The 21,244-nt window shown below is 39.3% G+C and overlaps 1 protein-coding gene across 2 annotated transcripts in view; it reads left to right on the top strand.

The window, feature by feature from the left end:
- The window catches only part of hspg2 (heparan sulfate proteoglycan 2), a 181,626-nt gene extending 162,373 nt beyond the window's left edge, over window positions 1–19,253 (top strand). For both annotated transcript variants that reach the window (XM_041799680.1, XM_041799678.1), the window contains 22 exons: window positions 11–277; window positions 373–485; window positions 2,910–3,057; window positions 3,147–3,263; window positions 3,468–3,485; window positions 4,535–4,619; window positions 4,702–4,846; window positions 4,938–5,040; window positions 5,135–5,244; window positions 5,319–5,427; window positions 5,510–5,608; window positions 5,715–5,936; window positions 6,983–7,227; window positions 7,318–7,489; window positions 7,826–7,948; window positions 9,968–10,024; window positions 12,668–12,743; window positions 12,821–12,899; window positions 13,622–13,692; window positions 13,792–13,875; window positions 15,538–15,641; window positions 16,927–19,253. In XM_041799680.1, the coding sequence (XP_041655614.1) occupies window positions 11–277; window positions 373–485; window positions 2,910–3,057; window positions 3,147–3,263; window positions 3,468–3,485; window positions 4,535–4,619; window positions 4,702–4,846; window positions 4,938–5,040; window positions 5,135–5,244; window positions 5,319–5,427; window positions 5,510–5,608; window positions 5,715–5,936; window positions 6,983–7,227; window positions 7,318–7,489; window positions 7,826–7,948; window positions 9,968–10,024; window positions 12,668–12,743; window positions 12,821–12,899; window positions 13,622–13,692; window positions 13,792–13,875; window positions 15,538–15,641; window positions 16,927–17,099 (2,720 nt within the window). In that variant the 3' untranslated portion in view covers window positions 17,100–19,253. The remainder of the gene's footprint in view (window positions 1–10; window positions 278–372; window positions 486–2,909; window positions 3,058–3,146; window positions 3,264–3,467; window positions 3,486–4,534; window positions 4,620–4,701; window positions 4,847–4,937; window positions 5,041–5,134; window positions 5,245–5,318; window positions 5,428–5,509; window positions 5,609–5,714; window positions 5,937–6,982; window positions 7,228–7,317; window positions 7,490–7,825; window positions 7,949–9,967; window positions 10,025–12,667; window positions 12,744–12,820; window positions 12,900–13,621; window positions 13,693–13,791; window positions 13,876–15,537; window positions 15,642–16,926) is intronic.
- Window positions 19,254–21,244: the final 1,991 nt, after the last annotated feature.

Genomic DNA, 21,244 nt, shown 5'->3' with positions numbered 1-21,244 from the left:
CTCTCTACAGCCCTTCCAAAGGTGATGATCAACGTCCGTACCTCAGTGCAGACTGTGATGATCGGGAACTCTGTGGAGTTTGAGTGCCAGGCTGTCGGCGACCCAGAGCCAACGGTCAAATGGAGTAAAGTTGGTGGGTCTCTGCCCTCTCATATCATGGTGAAAGGCGGCATGCTGAGGATCGAGCAGGTGACGGAGGCTGATGCTGGGCAGTACCGCTGTACGGCCACCAATGATGTAGGATCAGTGCAGTCCCAGGTCGTCCTCAACGTTCAGTGTAGGTTTAAAAACACTTTGAAAGAAAAGACTTGCACACATAATTGGAGTTATTTATCCTTCAACCTTCATTAAAATCCTGTGTTTTTTTCACAGCCCTGCCTCAGATTGCTGCTCTGCCTGAAACTAAAGAGGTGACTGTTGGGTCTGATGCTGTCCTGCCCTGTGTGGCTTCAGGATACCCAGTACCTGAGATCAAATGGTCCAAGGTAACCAAATAAGCTTTTTGTTTCATTCTTTTCAACTCTGCAAAAGCTGTATAATTGCTTCTGATTTGAAGGAACATTTCTGGGATCCTCAGACCTCTTTTTTTTTAATCCTACTAAATCCTAAAGATTCAAAAGCTGGCAGGTAGTTGGGTTAAAATATGTAGGACAACAAGCTTGTGGAGGCTGATGTCATAGCTTATCTTTTTCTGTGTGTGTGTTTGTATGACACAAACTAATCTCTGTTTACAGATTCTACATAGAGATGTAGTATCTGTACACAGTGGTCCTGATTTATCACCCTGTTAATCCTTCTGGTTTCCACTTGCAGTAGATTTGAAGCCCAAGCTGTAGAGAATCAAAATCATCATCTTGTTTAACTAGTTTATGCATAATGGATACAGTTTTACTTGGGCTCTGCTCAAAAGATGCTCCTGGGTTAGTCAAGCAGCATGCTTTGACTTTCCAGGGAGCGCACAGCTAGAAACCCCCATATGGGTGGACACATTGATAACAATGCATACAAAATACAATAAAATTAGTTCAAAAGCAATCAATACATAGTAGTATGAATCTGAATGAGGTTGCAACAAGCTTTATGCTATAAAGGAGGAGGCTGGGGTGGAGGAGGTCAAGCTTTACGGGCAGCAGCAGCAGCAGTGTGGTGCATCAGCATGACTGCGAGCAGGGATAAGTGAGAAGTACATCATATTTAAATACACCGCTGTGTTGAGAGAAAGAGCTGTGACTGTCTGTGGGAGGTGATAATTAACTGATCACAGCTGGGTGCATGAATACCCTGTTCTGCATGAACAGATGTGCATTTTTATCATTATTTGTTGACAGAAAGAAAATGAAGTAGGACATAAATTTGAAGATTTGTGATTATATTTGCATGTCTGTCAAATGGATGGTCATTCTGTTTTTTTTTTTCTCTGTATTTTTTTTTAATTATTTTGTAAGAGGAGCTTTTTTTGGTTTTGGCCATATTTGTTAGGTTATGTTGTATTTTGTGTAGATGTGTAGGACTGTATTTATGTTGGACCCTGGGAAGAGCAGTCTCTGCTTATCCTAGTGCTAATGGGGATCCTAATAGAGAAAAAAAGAAATCTGCTGAACTGTAAATATTTAATAAAATATGCTATTTAAAATTTGATTTCTGTTCCCTTAAGGAGATACTTGGCAAATCCTGCTTTTTTACTATATGTAAATCTACATCACTGTGTTTAATTTCAGCAAACTTAGTTCACCTTCATTGTTAGAAAATCACTTTAAAATTAGTTGTCTTTGGGCTTATGCCACTGAAGTGAGCACAAGTTAAGCTGCTGTACATTATTTACATTCTACTGTGGGATCATCAGATGAACAGCATTACTTCAGCGGTAAAACCATAGACTGTGGAAAGAACTGGACAAACCCTGTGTGACGTCAGCTGTCTGCTTACAATAGGCAGACTCAAACTGCTTTGGAAGCCAGTCTGCGGCGGCTTCCATATTGAAATCGCGGTCTCAACCGAACTTTGAATCAACCTGACGGCCCTGCCCACTAAACTCAACTTCCTGTCAACTAGCTATCTAACTGGCGTTCTGGTCAACAGAAACGTAGCTACTGCCTGTCGAGCTATCTGTCAATCAAATGAGATGCGCCAATCAGTCCGCTGTGAGGTTTTATCTAAATATGATCCAAACCATTGAGGTACAGTGAGAGGACATGAAGACACTAGCTAATGAGACATATTTGTTTTTTTTAACCAAGCTGTAAACCAGTTTATTTGTACTGTAAAAAAAGGCTCTTTATCAGGTGTTCAGATGGGATTTCCGGTGTTCCTGCAGCCAACCTCAAGTGAACACTCGCTGTATTGCAATTTTTTTGCACTTCCTCATTGGCTTCATTTTTCAGGACTGCAGGTTGCCGCTTTGGTAAAGCTGTTGACCATCTTTACACTATAAACATAAATACCACAAGGAAAAGGAAATCGAGATCCTAGAAGTCATGTGACGCTAACCATTGGCTGCACTGGAACAAAGGAAATATTCATGTCCCAGCATGTAGCATCTATCAGATGATTGCAGAAGGATTTTAAGACTTGATGCATACATTAAGATTGGAAATAGAAATTTGAATTCACAGTTTCCATGAATTTAAGCCAAGTTTTCTCCAAAAACCTTGCTGAGTTCTTAAGAATTTACCTCAGGATCAATTACTGTAAACCCCTACCTTTAGAAGGTGTTTAGAGATATAATAATTCCCATTCTGGAATAATGAACATAAAACTTGGAGTTTGAGTTCTTTAATTGTTCATTGTACTTCTAAAAGGTGTCTCCACTTTATAAAAATCGTTTTTTATTTCTCTATTAGTAAGTAAACTTTCTATGAAATGCATCAATCCAGATGTTTTGTACTGATTTCTTCTGTGTCTGTCTCTAGTTGAATGGAGAGCTTCCTCCTAAGTGTTTCCAGGAAATCAACGTGCTGACGGTTCCTAGGGTCACCCATGACGATTCTGGGACGTACGTCTGCACCGCCTCCAACAAACAAGGAAAAGTGGAAGCCTTTACTACACTTGAAGTCCACGGTAAGTCTGCAGCATGGATGGACGATTGTAATGAGTAATTTTGAGTATTTTTTGTTTGGTTGTTCATTATTGTGTTTGCTCATTTTCAGAGAGAGTGATGCCGTACTTTACCCAGGAACCCTTGTCCTACCTCACCCTGCCCACCATCAAAAACGCCTACAAGTCTTTCAGTATTAAGATCAACTTCAGACCTGATAATGTTGATGGTAAGAAAGTAGAACCTTAACTAAACCCTGCAGTTTGAGTGTCACTATTATATTGCATTGTTTGACCCTTTTCTTATTCAGTATTTCAGCGAGGTAATACTATAATACTATACTGTGCACTGTTTGTGATATTTCCTCAATGTTTAAATTCACTGCGTCTCTTGTCCCCTCCCTCTCTTCCTCACCTCTCCCTCTGGTGGGAAGGTCTCATATTGTACGCTGGTGAGTCTTAGAGCTTGAGAACCACAGGAACTCAAGAGTGATGTTGGCTTTTCAGCTCCATCAGTCTTTCACATCATGCATCCAGCTGAAGGCTGATATAAAGGCTGTGATAGAGATGATGGTGCATGCCTGGCCCATGTTTGCAAACAGGCTGAGTTCTTCGCTTCAGTCAGAGATCTGTTAAATATCAACTTCTATAGCCAAGTTTATTTCATCAGCTTCTGCACTGCCTGCAGAATAGTTCTACAAACATGTTTTCTGTTTCTTTCTTCCAGACAATAATGAAATAGTGAAAGCTACAGGAAAGCAAATTGCATTCGCAAACTGTTCTATTGTTTCTACACTTAAATTGAAAATCAGATTGATTCATGCCAATTACTTTTTGATTTCTACATGCAATTTATATATTTCCTTCAAAAGCATTTAAGCAAACTCATCTCTGCTCTGCTCAAATGTGTGACACAAACATCAAACACAATATAATCAAACTTTGTGTTGCATATTTTTGCACTTTCCTCTCTCTAGATCACCGCTTTCCACAGCCATCAGAAATTCCCATGAGCCTTTGTGGCTCCTTCAGAGCATGTTTCCCCAGCATGTTGACTCTGAAAAGCTATGACCATTAGTGTGGTGTCCCTGGTTGTGTATGGCAGCCCAGTGATGCCCTGATAGGATGGCTTTGGTTGGCTTTAAAGTTGCCTCACCTCAGCATGCTGCCTTACCATCCTGCTTTACCATGTGTATAAATGAGTCAATTGGAAACAATATCCATCCTAATAAGTCACATTTAAGCACCTGTTGAGTCTAAAATATTTGTTTTCTTAAGTCAGATGTTGCACAGTTGCACTTTCAGAAGTCTGCGGTAACTGAGTTGGATTATTTTAAGACAAAAATTAAAAACGGTCTTCATCCACAGATTTAGGCAAATTTCTGAATGAACATGATTCAAATCACTCAAACTATGACATTTATTGACTTACTGAGATGGATATTTTTGTAGGTAATGCAAATTTTTGCCAGATCTCACTCATTCTGTTTGCATGGCAAAGGTATGATCCTCTACAACGGCCAGAGAAAAACCACCGGCGCTGATTTCATCTCTCTTGGACTTGTGGGTGGTCGTCTAGAGTTCAGGTCAGATTATAAACATCCTTAAAGCTCTTATTAAAGACAGGAAACATGATATTGTTGATAATCTTTAATGCTGTTGCTTCAGGTTTGACGTCGGCTCCGGCATGGCCACCATACGTGACCCCAACCCCATTAAACTGGGAGAGTTTCACACAGTTGAGCTTTCTCGCAACCACACCCTGGGGTACATCATCGTAGACGGAGGGGAGCCAATCAGTGGAAGCTCACAGGTAATCCTGTAATATAGAAATAACTCCCTTATGCATGATTTAATTTGATTTATTTATGTTGGTTAAATTGTTCCATTTACTCTCTCTTCAGGGCAAGTTCCAGGGTCTGGATCTAAATGAGGAGCTGCATGTGGGTGGTTACCCCAACTACACTAGCCTCTCCAAAACCGCCGGCATCAAGACTGGGTTTGTCGGTAAGATGGATGTTTACTCTTTAGAGGAAATGAAGGATGGAGATTAAATCCATGTTGTTGTATTTTTTTATGATTTGGCATTGCTTGTGTGCAGGCTGTATCCGTCAGCTGATCATCCAAGGAGAGGAAGTCATCTTCAAAGACCTCGACCGCAGCTCTACTGGAGTCACAAACTGCCCCACCTGTAAAGATCAGCCATGCCAGGTCGGTAAAATCCATCCACTTCATGTTTTTATAGTGTCCATGTTTGGATCCATAACTTCTTTTCTGTTATGCAGAATGGAGGCAGGTGTGAGGACTCAGAAGCTAGCTTGTATAAGTGCAGCTGTCCCAGAGGGTTCACAGGCAGTAACTGTCAGCATCACCCATCCCTGCACTGTCATTCAGGTACTGACAATGCACCAAAGCACCAAGAATAAATCTATCTATGTGACAATGCAAAACTAAGAATGCCAACCTGAACCCACAGAGGCCTGTGGACCGGATGCCACTTGCATCAACCGCCCGAACGGCCTGGGCTATGACTGCCGCTGCCATCTCGGCAAGTTTGGAAACAAATGCATGGAGGGTAAGAAAGACACTTAATGTCTCTATTTGACAAATGCATACAATTTAAGATACCTCTAAGGAAATTCTAAATTTAATGCATCATCTTCTCGGTTGACACTCACCAGGGGAACTGGTGACTACTCCTCTGTTTGACGGTGAGGAGTCATACATCGCCTATCCTCCCCTGACCAACATCCACGATGACCTGCGTGTGGAGCTGGAGTTCAAGCCCTTGGAAAGAGACGGCCTGATGTTCTTCTGTGGAGGGAAGAAAATGAAAGTGGAGGACTTTGTGGCCATCTCCATGGTGGACGGACACGTAGAGTTCAGATATGAACTAGGCACAGGTAACAAAAACACAAAAATCTGTGACAGGAAAGGTAGTTATGCTTTTTTTTAATCCAAATTATATCAGCAGGGTTTTTTCTTATTTTGTACTGATGAAAAACAGACTTTTAACTCAGTAAGGAAGTCAAACTGGTAAATCCTTGAAATGTACTATGATAAAACTGTATGTATTGGGCTTTTACTGGCCTGTAGGAGCAAGTAGAAATGTTTTCAATGTGCTTTTCACGAGCTGTTTCAAGCCTATCGTTGGCAATTGCCATGTTGGAAAGCCGTCTCAACTAACTTTCAGCAGGCAAAAGAGATGAAGTAAAGGCAGACCTTCAGCTTATTGGGAACCAGTTACTATGCTCCCCCATGCTAGTCAGAGCAGCAATGCAAATTATACAAACACATTTATATCTCTTAGCCTTGATTTTTATCAAAACTGTGGAAGCCCATTTCCGCCAAATAAAAAAGAAAAAATGTGAAAGTAAGGCAATTCTTGAAAATAAAATCCCAAGTCATAATAATGACATAAAAAGTCATAATTATTAGAAAAAAGTTATAATTATTAGATAAAAAAGTCATAATTATGAGATATAAAGTCAAAATTATGATACTAAAAAGTCGAAATTATTAGATAAAATCATAATTATGTGATAAAAAGTCAAAATAATGTGATAAAAAGTCAAAATAATGAGATGAAAAGTCTAAATTATGAGATAAAAACCATAATTATGTGATTAAAAAGTCGATGTTATGTGATAAAAAGTCAAAATATTGAGATAAGTTGAAATTATGAGATAAGTCACAATTATGAGATAAAAAGTCAAAATTATGAGATAATAATCATAATTATGTGATAAAAAGTCAATATTATGAGATAAAAAGTCAAAATTATGGGATAAAAAAGTCAAAATTATGAGATAAAAAGTCGATACAACTTAATATATCAGAACATATCACAAGTCAATGCTGACTTTAGGTGAGGTAACCCACTGTTTCAGCCCTGTTTAAGAGTCTTATGGAGAGAGTAAAATCCTTATGGCCTTCTCCTTGTCTTTAGGTCAGGCCATCCTCCGCAGTCCCGAGCCTGTCTCTCTTGGCCAGTGGCACAAAGTCATGGCCGAGCGGAACAAGAGGGCCGGCCATCTGAGGGTGGACCAGGGCCCATTGGAGAGGAAGACTTCTCCAGGAAAAGCCCAGGGTCTGAATATCCACACCGCCATGTACCTGGGAGGAGTTCCCATCATGGAAATCCTACCTAAACCTGCAAATGTCAGCAAAATGTTTGAGGGCTGTATAGGAGAGGTGCGTTCTCTCTTTCTAAATCAAGAAAAAAACAGAAGTTGTTGTTTATTTTTGTACGTGGCTGCTTAAACTTGTATGACGTGTGTTTAGGTTTCCATCAACAACAAGAAGGTGGATCTGTCCTACAGCTTTACAGAGAGCAAATCCATCAGCAAATGTGTGGACAACAGCCCCTGTGACCGCCGGCCCTGCCTGAATGGGGGACACTGCATGTCGAGTGTTGAATATGAATTCCAGTGCCTCTGTAAGGATGGATTTGATGGTCAGTGCTCCGGCTCAGTCTTTTTAAAACCAGAAAAGTCACAGCATAAATCAGATCTGTTCTAAATTTCAGAAAACAGAGCTTTACGTTTCCTACATGGCTCTTACCTACAGATTGAATAATATGCTACAATTGTGCATTTCATAGAAAATACAGTCTGTGGTCACTGAAGGCTATAAAAATTGTAGGAAAATTTGGATGGTATTTAGTTAGATATGTATAAAGGGCATCTTTTCTGTGCATTATCTCCTCTATAAACCCTTTAACCCCATGAACAAGCTTTGTCCTTGTTGTGAGCCTTGATGTTCAACCCCTCACCCAAATCTGACCCTGCAGGTGACCTGTGTGAGGTGGTGAAAGATGTTTGCCAGAGCGACCTGCACTGCCAGCATGGCGGCAGCTGTGTCGACGGCCAGTGTGTGTGCACACCCAACCACTCGGGCCTGAACTGTGAAGAAAGTAAGTAACCTGGCTTTATTACACTCTATTATGACTATTATAATACTTATCTAACAGTTTAGTCTAACTTTTTGTCTTGTATTACAGAAGCATCATTTAATACAAAGAAGACAAAATTAAATGCTCCGGTTTACCTTGTAATGATGAATAAAATTGGGTTAAAGTAATGAATAAGAGATACATATTTCCAACTTTTCCAACAGTTTATCCATGATTTGATTGCAAATTTCGCCAAGGCTTATACTGTGAGATGCAACGATATAACTATTTCTGTTATTTATCCATCATTATCATGGTGGAGTGACTGATATTTTGAGCTAAGGCTAGTAGATAATTATTTTAACAATAAGCCAGGCAACATTGAAAATGGCTTCAAGAATTTAAATCAGCAATAACAGTGGAAACAGTTACCCAGAATGTATATAGTAAATCATATTTGAATGAACTGATTTTTTTATTTCTACTATAAAAAATAGTAAAATATTGATAGAAGAAATATTACTAATCACAAAAAAGGAAGAATAACGTAATAAAAGATGGACACACATTCAATTGTTTAGTTTATGTCTCTGAAAAGGAATGGGAAGAAGAAATAAGAAATTATTTTCTTTTACCCAGCCTTACCCCTACAATTTCTAACAGTAAGAACTAGTGCTGTCAAAGTTTTTGATTAACTCTAATTAATTAATCACAAGGGTGAAAATTACAATTAAATATGTATGCTGATAAATCACACAACTGGCTAAAGTAGCTTTGTTACTTTGATTTTCCTAATTTTTATTTCCACAGATTAACACCATCTTAGGCTGACTAGTAAGTGGACATGCTGTCCTTGGTCTCCTCTTATCCTGTTTCCAAAGCTCTCAAAAAATTCTGATGCCCTCCAGAAGCATGTCCTTTATGGTTGTTTTGTTACTTTTGTCTTTAAATCTACCAGTAAAGCAACCTTTCTCCACAGGATCGACATATGCAATTCGCATATGGCAATATGCAAGAACACAAATATGACCAAGCCAACTTCAACAATAGCCCTTCAGGAGCTCTGATCTCTAAATGGGTTAAAAGTGCTCATAGATGTACAAGCAGCCTCCAGGCTTTTGAGACGCAGCCACTCGGCTGCCATCTTGGAGAGGGGTAACCATGGCTCAGAATGAAAAGAAGCCTATGATTCATGATCAAAATATTCAAATTTTACTAAAAATTGCCATGATTTTCAAGCTGATTTTTCTGTCAGATATGAATATAAGATCCAGGATACTTGGTTAATTGCAAAAATACAGATTTTCTCACAGTTTTTTTTTTTTTTATGTATTTGTTTATTTGATTGGAACAGCACACATTAATTGTGGTTCTCAAACTTTTTTAACCCCTGACCCCCAAAATAACAGCACCAGAGGCCGGGGACCCCACTTTCCTTGGACGTGATTAAAGAATACAATGTTGCTCACGCATAATGTAGAAAATGACATTTTAAAGAGTTTTTGTATGCAATATGAGCACAGATGTCACTTAAAGGCTTTGGTTTTATTTTAAATGATTTGAAAAAAAATATTGATTTCCCTTTTTTAAGGATATTTCTCACAATAACAGGTAAAATATACCATTTTAAATCATTTTTAATTTTCTTACCTACATTCATTATGAGCTAAGGCCACCCCCTTCAAAAATGGTGGCTGTGTAGTCATATAATTCCCCTGGAGAGTTGCAGGTTTGACTCTGAGCCATGACCCTTTTGACAAAAGTGTACACAACTCTCTCCTCCCCATACTTCTTCTTTTTTGTTGCTGCTGCATTTCGCCCCCTTCACATCTCTTACTTCATACCCCTGAATCTTACAAAGATATTTGTCATATAGCTGACATACATCCAGAGATGAGCCGTTACGAATCACATTCTCCACGGTTTGAAACCCTATTGAAACCACCATCCCCTCTCCCAGTCCCGCTCTGGGAGGGTTAACCCAAAGTGATTGCGTATGTCTGACCCTTCCACTCTCATGGATATATCCTGCACACACAGGCCAGGTCTCCTCCACCCCCGCAGCCCTGAGGAAATTGGAAGCTAGCGAAGCAAATGGTATAGTATCTCAATATTCAGTCTGCCTGACATGAACGTCACTAACAGGGGCCCGTCTGAGCTCGAGGGGCCCCACCACGTCCCTTCAAAACTTGATCCGCCTATTGCCTAACACATGTTGAAGCATAAACACAAACCAAACATGTCTGTACTCAACTGTGACGGTCTGATCCCCAATGGAAAGTTGGGAGAGGGGAATTCTGCATCTTCTAAAAGGTAGACTGTCATTCCTGCAGATTCTGGACCGAAATGAAATGTGGAATTCCCCTTGTTTTTGTTTTTCTGTATCCTCGTGTCAATGCCTGTAAGAAATCTACTCACCACATAAAGCCCTGTCATCATCATTTTCAATTATGGCTGTCTATAAAGTAAGAAAAAACACCTGAAATACTTGTTTTTCTCTCCTTAAGTGCCAACTGCGGAAAATTAAACCTGCTCTACTCATATGGGCTGCTACTAACACCTTAAACTGTGCTCAGTGTTAGGGTGATCTGGGATGTATTTCAAGCATTTTCTGTTCTTCATGTGATTTTTGTGCATGACATGGACCCATGGTGACTTCAGTTGGATGTCTGTAAAAAGTCAGATGAGATGTTGCTTGAGAAGAGTGGTGAATAACTTGAACACGTGTTGTGAAAGGACTTAAATAAGGTGTTTGAGTCATGAAGCCTGGTTTTATTGCATTGGAGACTATTGTTGTTTTTAAAATTACTGCAAAAATGCAACTGTATTTGTCATATTTCGAGCAAAAATACATTCTCATGCATACACTGTGTGGACAAAAGTATTTGGCTGCCTAACCATCACACCATCAGGGACTGTAATGACATCAAATACATTATTTTTATATGAAGTTGGCCCCCTTTTGCAGCTATACAGCCTGCACTCTGATAGGAAGGCTTTGCACAAGATTTTGGGGTGTTTCTGTAGAAATTTGTGCCCATTCATTCTGCAGAGCAATTATGAGATCAGGCACTGATGTTGGACTAGAGGGCCTGGCTCACAATCTCCCAGAGGTGCTGGATGGGGTTGAGATCAGGGCTCTGAGGGCCCGTCAAGTTCGTCCGCACCAAACTCATCTAACCGTGACTTTACAGTCCCTGCTTTGTGCATCGGGGCACAGTCAGGTTGGAACAGAAAAGGGCCTTTCTCAAACTGTTGCCTCAAAGTTGGAAGCAAAGCATTGTCCAAACTATCTTGGTATGCTGAAGCATTAAGATTGGTCTTTACTGGAGATAAGGGGCCTAGCCAAAACCCTGAAAAAAACACATAGCATTGTCCCTCCTCCACCAGACTTCACAGTTGGAACAATGCAGTCAGGCAGGTAATGTCTGAACATCCGCTGAACCAAGACTCTTCCATGTGTCTGCCAAACAGAGAAGCGTGATTTATCCAGTCCAGTGTGGAGTGAAGTTAGAACTCTTCAGCTATGAAATCAGCAGAGCGTTGGCGATTTTTACATAGCAGTCACTGACATCACTTAGTGATTTTACATGGCCCTCCACTCTGTGGCTGAGTTGCTGTTGTTCCTAAATGCTTCCACTTCTAATAATATCCTTTACAGTTGACTGTGGAATATCCAGCAAGGAGGACATTTGATAAACCGCCTTATTGCAAAGGTGGCATCCATCACTACCACGCTTGAAGTAACGGAGCTCTTTGGAACGACACATTTTGTATCAAAAATGTTTGCAGAAGGAGTTTGCATGGCTAGGTGCTTGATGTTATACACCTGTGGCAATAGGTCTGATTGAAACACCTGAATTCAATTAATTGGGGTGGCCAAATACTTTTCTCCATATAGTGTATGTATGTGGACTGGTTAATGAGTGGCTCAAAAAACAAGTTTACTGACGTATATTGACTTGATATAAGATGATTACACTAGCTTAGATTTGAATTTTTGTAGCATGGGCTGTGTGTATAAAGTAAACCATATAGAAATTAATGTAATTGTCTTAATTTCTTTGAAAGTTGAACTTTTTAAGTGCAAAGAGACTCCAAATTGCTCATTTCTACCCACTCATATATTTTGATACAGGGGGTATGGGAAAATAATGTGTTGATTAAGTTCACACTTTTAGGGTGGAGTAAGGGGTGGATGTGTTAATGAGGTACTGTCCAGGTGGGAGGTAGGGTTGCCATGAGGCCTTGTCGTGCTGTGGATGTCCCAAGGAGCTAAGAAACTGCTGACAGTCTCCAGCGTATCACTAGGGGTGAAAAGCCTGGATCAATGAGATACTGTCGAGTTTGACTCTGGACGCTCTGTCCCCACTTTCCAGCCCTGGGGTGTGGCACATTAGGTCCTGTGATGAGTCCTTAGAGCCCTACATGCCTAAAACTTATGCACATGAACCTAAAGGCTTACCTTAGTGTACATCAGTTGTAAATCAGTTACAGCTGTCAGCATGGCTCCCTCTGCTCCTCACTTAAATTAAGGTGAGAGCTATTTTAGTGGGAAGGGAAGTGTGTGCACTGTGCCGCAAAGGAAGCACTACCTTTTTGTCACTGTGACATCCAGCCAAGCCCTTATCAGCATTTAGTTCTCCCACAAATTTACCACTAGAGGGCATCCTTACCATGAGGAACTCCACAGCAGCCTGTCTAACACTGTGTTGTTGTTTCCTTTGTATTTTGTTCTAGACTCTCCATATCAGTATGCAGCTCATTTCGACAATGACGGATACATTGCTCTTCCAAGATCCATCTTTCCAAGGAGGTAACTGTTCTTAAAGACTGTATATTATCAGGAGGTAAAGTTACAAATGCATTAAGGATTATTCCTCTCTATTGTAGTGCCCATGACTCACCAGAGACCATTGAACTGGAGATCAACACTGGCTCCTCTGAGGGCCTGATCTTGTGGCAGGGAGTGGTAAGTCCTGGTCCTTTCCTGAGATGTAGTTAAGGCATTGAGCCTCGGTTTAATCCAGATCTAAAACCTGGTACTCATACCCCTCCATTGCATCCCTTCCATCCTCCTCCTAACTTTGCTGTATCACCTCAACATTCATCATTCACGTATTTGCAAGTTTCACATTAACATGTAAAGTATAAAACCTCACTTACAGTGTTCTGCATCATCATTCATTTCAGTGTTTAACTGCCTGATAAGCAGCATTCATCATCGCATTACCTGATCTGTTTTTGTTCCACTGAGTCTGTAACATTGTTGGGCATGTTGGCTGTGAGCCCGGCTCTACCTGACATCACTAAATAAATGCATGTGGCTTCTCTAACACACCCTCCATTTTCCTCAGGAGACCAATGGCGCACGCAATTTGCGAAAGGTGCATGCTAGTAAAAAGGTATCCACTCAAGCACGAGACACTCCCTATTTATTTGGCATGTTTCATCACATATCTTTTCAAGAATACATATTTGAATGGAAATATGTATAGTTGAACTCATGGAGAACCATTTGAGTTAAACTGAAAAGTTTGTGTTTCAGAAAATGCATTTTTTCATCTTTTGTCAGTAATTTAAGGTTTTACAAGAACAATGCTGAGGATTTCTGCATGTTATGTGACATAAATGTAACTATGTTGTGCCATATATTATCCTATGCCTTTGCTGACTAACAACGTTTATTCTCAGGAACTTGGAGAACACGGTAAAGGAAAGGACTTCATTAGCCTCGGCTTACAGAATGGACGTCTTGTTTTCAGGTGACCTGACAAAATTAACCTGAAGTTCTGCTAAAATTGAGTCATGGCATCATTTTGAGCTCTTACTAATGTTGTAATCTCCATTTGTGTGAAAACCAGCTACCAGTTGGGCAGCGGAGAAGCAGAAATCTTGTCCAGGAAGTTCATAAATGATGGAAGATGGCACAAGATCACAGCAGTCAGGTAGGACTGGGTATTACAGCCTGAAGCTCTAGTCTCACACTGGTTTCATGTTGAAATACAGTTTCAAAATGCTCTTTAGCAAATGTGTGCAGGCCTGCCCACAGAACTAGCTGGGCCACTGACAAACCCAGAGAATAGATCCTCCCCTCTGAGGATAATTCCTGATATGAATACATGTGTGCTGGATAAGTGATGATGCTAGCATCACGGCTAAAAGTCACTTCATTTTGGAGCTGAAAGGTGTGTCAAGATATGATTTGGTTCTGATGTTGAAATTATTAATTCGTGCTACTTTTTAACCTGTTTCAATACTTTGACCAATTTTTTGCCACCTTTTTACTCCTTTAAATCAATTTTTGCAGCTATTTACCTGTTTTGCCATTTTTTGCCACTGCTTTCCCATTGTACCATTCATCATCCATTTTCGTCTCTTTTCATAACTATTTCCATCTTTTTCAGGTCATCTGATTCAGTTCAAGTTCTGGCATTCTGATATTTGTGCACATGTGGCATATTTGCCACTTTTGAAAAATAGCTGCTGCTTGTTGCCCCTATTTTAAACTTTTTTTTGGCCACTTTTAACCCACTTTTGACACTTTTTGCCCAATACTGTTAATTGTTTGGTCACTTTTTTACTTTACTTTTTCCATCCAGTTTTGCCACTTTAAACCCATCGCCTTGTTTCCCTGTTTCTACATTTTTAACCCATTTTTGCTACTTCAGGACCGTTTTGCTCCTTGTAACCAATATTACTGCTTTTTGCCCCTATCTTCCACCTTTTACCCATTTTTAGATGCATTTTGCCCATTATTTGACATTTTTTTGGTGGTTTACCTTGTTTTTGCACTTCTTTTCCCCCATTTTGCCACTTTTAACCCATTTTTGCTGCTTTCTTTCCATTTTTGTCACTTTTCCACTTTTCTGTCCATTGACTTTTATGCCCTAAATTGCAGTGTTTCCCTTTTTTTGAGGTTTTCACCCATTTTGTGGTGCCTGTTTTTACATGTTTTACCTACTTTTGCTCTATTTTGCCACCTTTAACCAATTTCTGTCACTTTTTACCAATTTTTGCCACATTTTGTCCACAACTATTAAGTTATTTCCAGCATAGTTGACTTGGTTTCTTGCACTTTATTTTTTTTCTTTTTGCATCCTGACATTTGCACTCATGGCTTAGCTGTGAAGTCTAATTTTGCTATACTAATGGTTTAGCTCGGTGTGCCCATCCACATTTTGACATTAGCAATTAAAGGTCATCCTTTTATAAGAAAATGGCTTTACATTTTAAGGAAAACTTTATTTTACCACAGCAAAAATAAAATGCATTTTTGTTTCTTTGATAGGAGTGGTTCTTATTTAGGTTAAATATTAAATATGGTTATAGCAGATTGATTTTACAGTGGACCATGATTTTACTGACCTCCATGGACCCCCAGTTTGGCTGGGCCTCAGAAACCTCTCCCTTCTATCCCCCTTTATGTGGAGTGAATTGAGAAGAGCCAGAAAACAAACACATGATGCAATGTTTTGTTTGCACAATTAAGATTTTATATAAGATCCAACTGTCTTCCTGATGTTTTTTAGTGTATGCATGCATGTTTATCGTCCGATTACAAGCTTGTCTCTTCATGAGCCTCTTTCTTTCTTTCTCTTCCTTTATAGAACTGGAAAAGATGGATACATCCAGGTGGATGGAGGAGCTGCACTGCACGGACAGTCTAGAGGCAGAAGCCTGATGGTCAACACCAAAGGAAGTATATACCTCGGTGAGTGGTCTGGAAGTATGGAGTTCCTAAACTGACAAAATGTCACTTCAATCAGGAGAGACTTAATATGAGTTTAACAATTTCATTTCACAAAAAATACCAAATATTAGACCTGTAGTAATCTCAGGTCATTATTACCACATTTTTAAATCCTACATATCCACATTATTGATGTGTTAGCTAGCAGCTAGAAGCTAACTAAAACTGTGTTGAGGAAGAATGTATAGAAGAAAAATGACAGTCATGTGTTATGAATAGCTACATTCATGAGAAATTTTGTGGTTTTCACCACAAAACTTGGTGAAAATTAACCCTGCTCATCAGGAAAACTGGGCTCACCTGTGATGGCTGCTCCCAGCTGATGGCTGTTGCTAATCAGCTGGTCTGGGAAGCTTTATAGGGAGGAAATTGTTGCTCAGCTCAGTTCACTTGAGTTGTGTGAGTCAAGACAATTTGCTCTCTGTTGAACTGGGTAACTTTAGGTTTTGAATGCTGTTTGTTTGAGTGTGGGGAAAGATAAAGAAATATCTTTATTATTTTTTTTTTTTCACCCCTTTAACCGAGTGACTCCCACCTTTTTTGGTTTGGGTGAAATTTCCCACTGGTGGCAGTGTGGAGTTATAATCCCCTGCTATCTTCCAGAAATCCGACTCATTTTCTTTCCCTGTTTTTGTTAGTTTTACCATTAGTGACCTTTGTTATAAGGTTTATGTTCTTTTGGGGGAAATTTAACACGTGAACACATGAATTCTAAAAAAAGGTGTTAAAAGAATATTATCTTAAAGACCCTGTAAAGTGATGATGACGCCCACACCATCAGATTTTACTGCCTCATTTTTCATGATTTTGAAGCGTAATTTCATACACTTAGAGATGTATTAGCTGACTGAAATTGGAGTTAAGGGTTCATAACACAGTGAACTGTCATACAACAAACCTATATACAGATTCATTTTCACTTTACAGGGTCTTTAAAGTGGGTTGTGAAGCCATTTTTAGTGGGCCTGTAACAAAAATTTGCGGCAAAAAGAATACGATGGACCTTTATTTGAAGGATATGTCTCATTGCTCTGTTCCTTTACATATTGTTCCATCTCAAGTCTAAACTGCCCTATTTTGCATAAGAAATTTCTGATTATGATCAAAATTTCAAGAAATCTGTGTAGCAAATTTTTAAAAGAATAGTTGTGGGTCCTGACACCACACAAGCACCCCTGGGAGCAACATTTTTGTTCTTGAATCAAAGAAGTTTATCCATGTTTTGTTTGTGTTTGTGATTCAACAGGTGGAGCCCCCGACATGGTGGCCATGACAGGAGGGAAGTTTTCATCAGGAATGACGGGCTGCATCCGAAACCTGACGCTGATGAACGCCCGGCCGGGACAGCAGCCGGCCCAGGCCATCGACCTGCAAGCCCACGCAGCCTTAGGCATCAACGTGCAGCCATGCTCCTCATAGATCTCTGCACAAACACACCGACACAAAAATCTCCACACATACACAAACAGAGACTTTGGAGTGATGTCACACTCACACAGAGACACACAAACAAAGAGGCTGACATAAACTTGGTGCTTCGCTGCTACCAAAAAAAAACAACACAACAGGATATGTTTCTCTGTGTGCAGTAAAACCAAAAAAGAGAGAAAAAGAAATGATATTAACAAGTCTTCTCTTCCTCAGTGTTGTATTCTCAATGAAGGACTATTAACACAGGAGATCCAGTACAGTTTACATACTTCCAGCAGTAGTTTTAGCCATGAGAAGAGTAAGAGTTAAACATATTAGGCCTTCTACGATGGGTCAGATCCTATGGAGTTGGAGATGTTTTTACAGCACTGAATTTTTATTTATATACATATGAATATATATATATTATATTTGTGGGGGAAAACATGCAAACTAACCATAACTGCTCTTCTACTTTCCTAGAGTTTATTCTGGGTTCTAATACTGTGTGTCCAGGGCTTTTTATAGGCCTAACTGTATTAATACTTGAAAATGTTAAGGCCTTCTTTCTTCACTTCTGTAGAGGAACCTTTTTTTTTTTTTTTTTAAATTTTTTTTTAGAGCGCGAGCATGCTTGTTTGTTATTTGGGAGAGGCGCACATAAGGTCACGGTCACACGCAGCTTCAATTCACAACTCAGGTCATCAAATACAAAGCGAATACCGCCAAATGTTACACGTCTGGGCTTTAACTGATTTTTTCAGCAAACACGGCGCTCTTCATCTTCTTCGTCTGTTTTTTTTTTTTTTTTTTTTTTAAACGATAAAGGATGAAACTTTGGTGCTAATGTCAGACAAGAAGAAACAGCACAAGGTCTGTCATATGTAGAGGTTTTTCTTCACCTATCCACATGTGTATTGATGCATGGTAGTAGAGGTTGATTTTATATGATTGTATGATTTGCTGCCTCCACAGCCTTATTTTAACTGAGTAGATCTCAAAAAAAGGAGCTTCAAAGAGCAAAAAGGGTGTATTTTTTCATGTGTACTTGTTAAATATGTGTTTAAACTATCTGCCAGTCAGGTAGATGACTCCTTCAGAGAGAGTATGTCTGTTTCTAGTTAGTTTTGTATGTCTTAGCCCCTTTTATTCATCACAGATCGCTCTATTTTAAGGCGAAGGATGGAGCTGAAGTGCTTGTATGTATGTGCCATTTCCTCATGATGTTACTCACTATCAGGTTTTGTAGCTTTAGCGAAGATTCAATAAGCTATAAAACTCCGAAGGTTGATTTCTCTGCAGTGTTTTGGACAGTGGAAGCCTCCTGCGGATGCCGTGACCGGTCGTGTCGCTCTATTAAAGCATGCTCGCCCATTCTTAGTCCACCGCATCACCAAAATCACAAATGGCACGATCACTTTGGGGTTCACAAAGCTTTTCTTTCATATTTTTCTAAGCTTAAATATGTGTATTAATATCCTTAGAGTTGCTTCGTTTTATTTATTTTGTTTTTTCCCTCTTTTTTCATCACTTTTGTTTCCAGGCTAGAGCAATCACAACACGCTTGCTGTTCTTTACTCTGGTTATTGTGTATTGCCTCCCACATCCCCCCTTTGTTTTCCCCTCATGTTTGACTTAGGGTTCATGAGAAATTCCCCCAAAATAAAGTTCCTTTAAAGGTTTGCATGTAACTGACTGGAACTGTTTGGAAACTGGTCTTATGGTTCACTCATTGCAAAGTCTTAGGCTAAAAATGTGACATTAATATTAGCTGTGTATAGAGAGCTGTCATCATGTCTGTGCAGAGAAGCATCAACTGCTTTAGTCCAGGTTTAGGACACTGAAGCAGCATGTCAGCGCCCCCTGCTGGGTGCATTTCTGCTCTTGAACTGGATTTGCAAGAAAACACTGTTCCCCAATGTCAAGAAACTGCCACTGCTTTTTGATTGTTTTACCATTTCAAGATATGAGAAAGTGCACTTTTACTGATGATGTTTATTTTGAGAGCTGTTTCACTTCTGACTGGCAGAAAAAAATCTGAGCAAAATTGTACCACATGAAATATTGTCCATGTCAGGACGTCCTGACATTTGTTTCCACTGTTGAAAAGATGCTCCCCTTTGCCCTTGGTGTTTCTTAATTAAAAACAAAATTCATGTGCTATTTGTAATCTTGTGGTGTTCCTTCTTTCATGTCTATATTTCTGTGCAGTTGCACTGTATTCTTGATTTTGATGAAGCACTTCCAACCTAATCAAGTCAGTCTATCTTAAAGGTAAGTTTTAAACCCCTACCCCTGATAAAGCCACATGAGTGTGAGATCACCGTTCCCAACACAGGTGAGACTAAACTGCCTATAAACATTCACTCAGGTGATTCCCGTTACACTAGTCTTCTGGCAACAGTTGGCTGGACCTCTGTTGAATTAGGGCAGGGGAAGAATATTTATGGAGGAAAGTGTTTTCACTTTGACATTAAAGATGTTTTGTTGTTTTTTTAAAAATATCAAAAAGCCAAATCATATTGACCATGATTGATTAATGAAATCAATTAAAGGGTAGAACATCCAAGGGGAAATACCTTGTACAGACACTGTCTAAAGCACAGGTGTCAAACTCAAGGCCCGGGGGCCAAATGCGGCCCGTGGAACAGTTCAATCTGGCCCGTAAGATGATCTCATATTTCTGTTATAACTAACCCATCAGAATGCGGTCTGCAGAGTTCCTCAAGTATAATGTATCCTTGATGATTTAAGATATCCTTGTTTAGTCACAAAATCTGAAAAAAATAAGGAGTAAAAATATTTCGATAAATAGTCAGGAAGGTTGGAAAAGAAATTGATTTGTGTTTTAATTTCCTATTTTCCATTTTGCATCTCAGAAATAGGACTCACTCAGGATTTTGACTTTTAATCTCATACTTTGAGCATTTCAACTCAAAATTTTGACTTCTCATATAATATTTTGAGCTTTAAAATGAATTATTCTACATTTTAAGCCCTTTGTTGACCATTTTAACCAACTATTTTGTATTTTATCTCATATTTACAACTCCAAACTTTGACTTCATAATCCAATAGTTTGACCTTTTAGACTCAAAATTTAAAATTTTGAATCATATTTTGACTTTTAATTTCATGATTTAGACTTTCTTTCTAATATATTTGCCTTTAAATAACATTATTTTTCAATTTCATGTTTTGACCTTTTTGAGCTAATACATGAACTTTTCTTAGACTGTGAGCCTTTAAACTTGTCTTTTTAACTTTTTAAATGTCAAAATCATTTATCAGCAGTGCTAAGTTTTTTTCATATTTTAGTACCAGTGAAACAAGGGTGACGGTTGATGGTTAAATCTTGACCCTGTTAGGCCCTCAGGTTAGTCCTGAATCCAAAATCCGGCCCCTGCTGTGATTGAGTTTGACACCCCTGGTCTAAAGGCATCCAAATAAACACTGTTAAAGGGTCCACCTCACAATGTTTATAAGGGCTATGAACTTCAGGATAATTCACGTTACAATACAAGACATGATATATGACTCTCAGTAATAATTATACTAGATTATAGTGATTCTGCTGTTGTTCATATTGTGAAATAGTAATACCAGGCAGTGGTCCCAAACATGTATGCCAAGAACCCCGATGTAACATAAGCTTTAAGAAGGAGCCCTTCCTCCTTTTACATTTCAATGTAAAGCACTCACCATTGAGGATAACAGGGTCATTTCCTTAAAGGCAGGGTTTCTGCTTTGCGGGGTTAATAAGGGTTAAATCAGTGTATACGATCACAGACACTATGAGGAAATTGTTTGCATTTCATAATGCCAGTAGCTTCCACAACCTTTGTGCAAACTCATCATCAAATGTTCACTTTGGTGGTGTTTTAAAATATTTAGTGTTTGAGTTCTACAGTGCCATGCAGAAGTTGTTTTTTTTTTTTTTGGATATTTTTCACACTTGAATATTTCAGATCATCAAACACAGGGGTTTCAAACTCAAGGCCCGGCGGCCAAATAGCCATGGTACAGTTATACCCCGCCTGCAAAATTACACCATATTTTTATTATAACTGGCCCGCCAGTTTGAGGTCTACAGATTTCCTCCAGTATAAAAGTGTAAACTTAACATTGACAATTAACCTAAGATAAAACGTCAG

Source organism: Cheilinus undulatus, linkage group 11, assembly GCF_018320785.1.
Source record: "Cheilinus undulatus linkage group 11, ASM1832078v1, whole genome shotgun sequence".
NCBI lineage: Eukaryota > Metazoa > Chordata > Actinopteri > Labriformes > Labridae > Cheilinus > Cheilinus undulatus.
The sequence above is the reverse complement of the archived record's forward strand: the minus strand, read 5'-3'. Positions and strand labels throughout refer to the sequence as shown.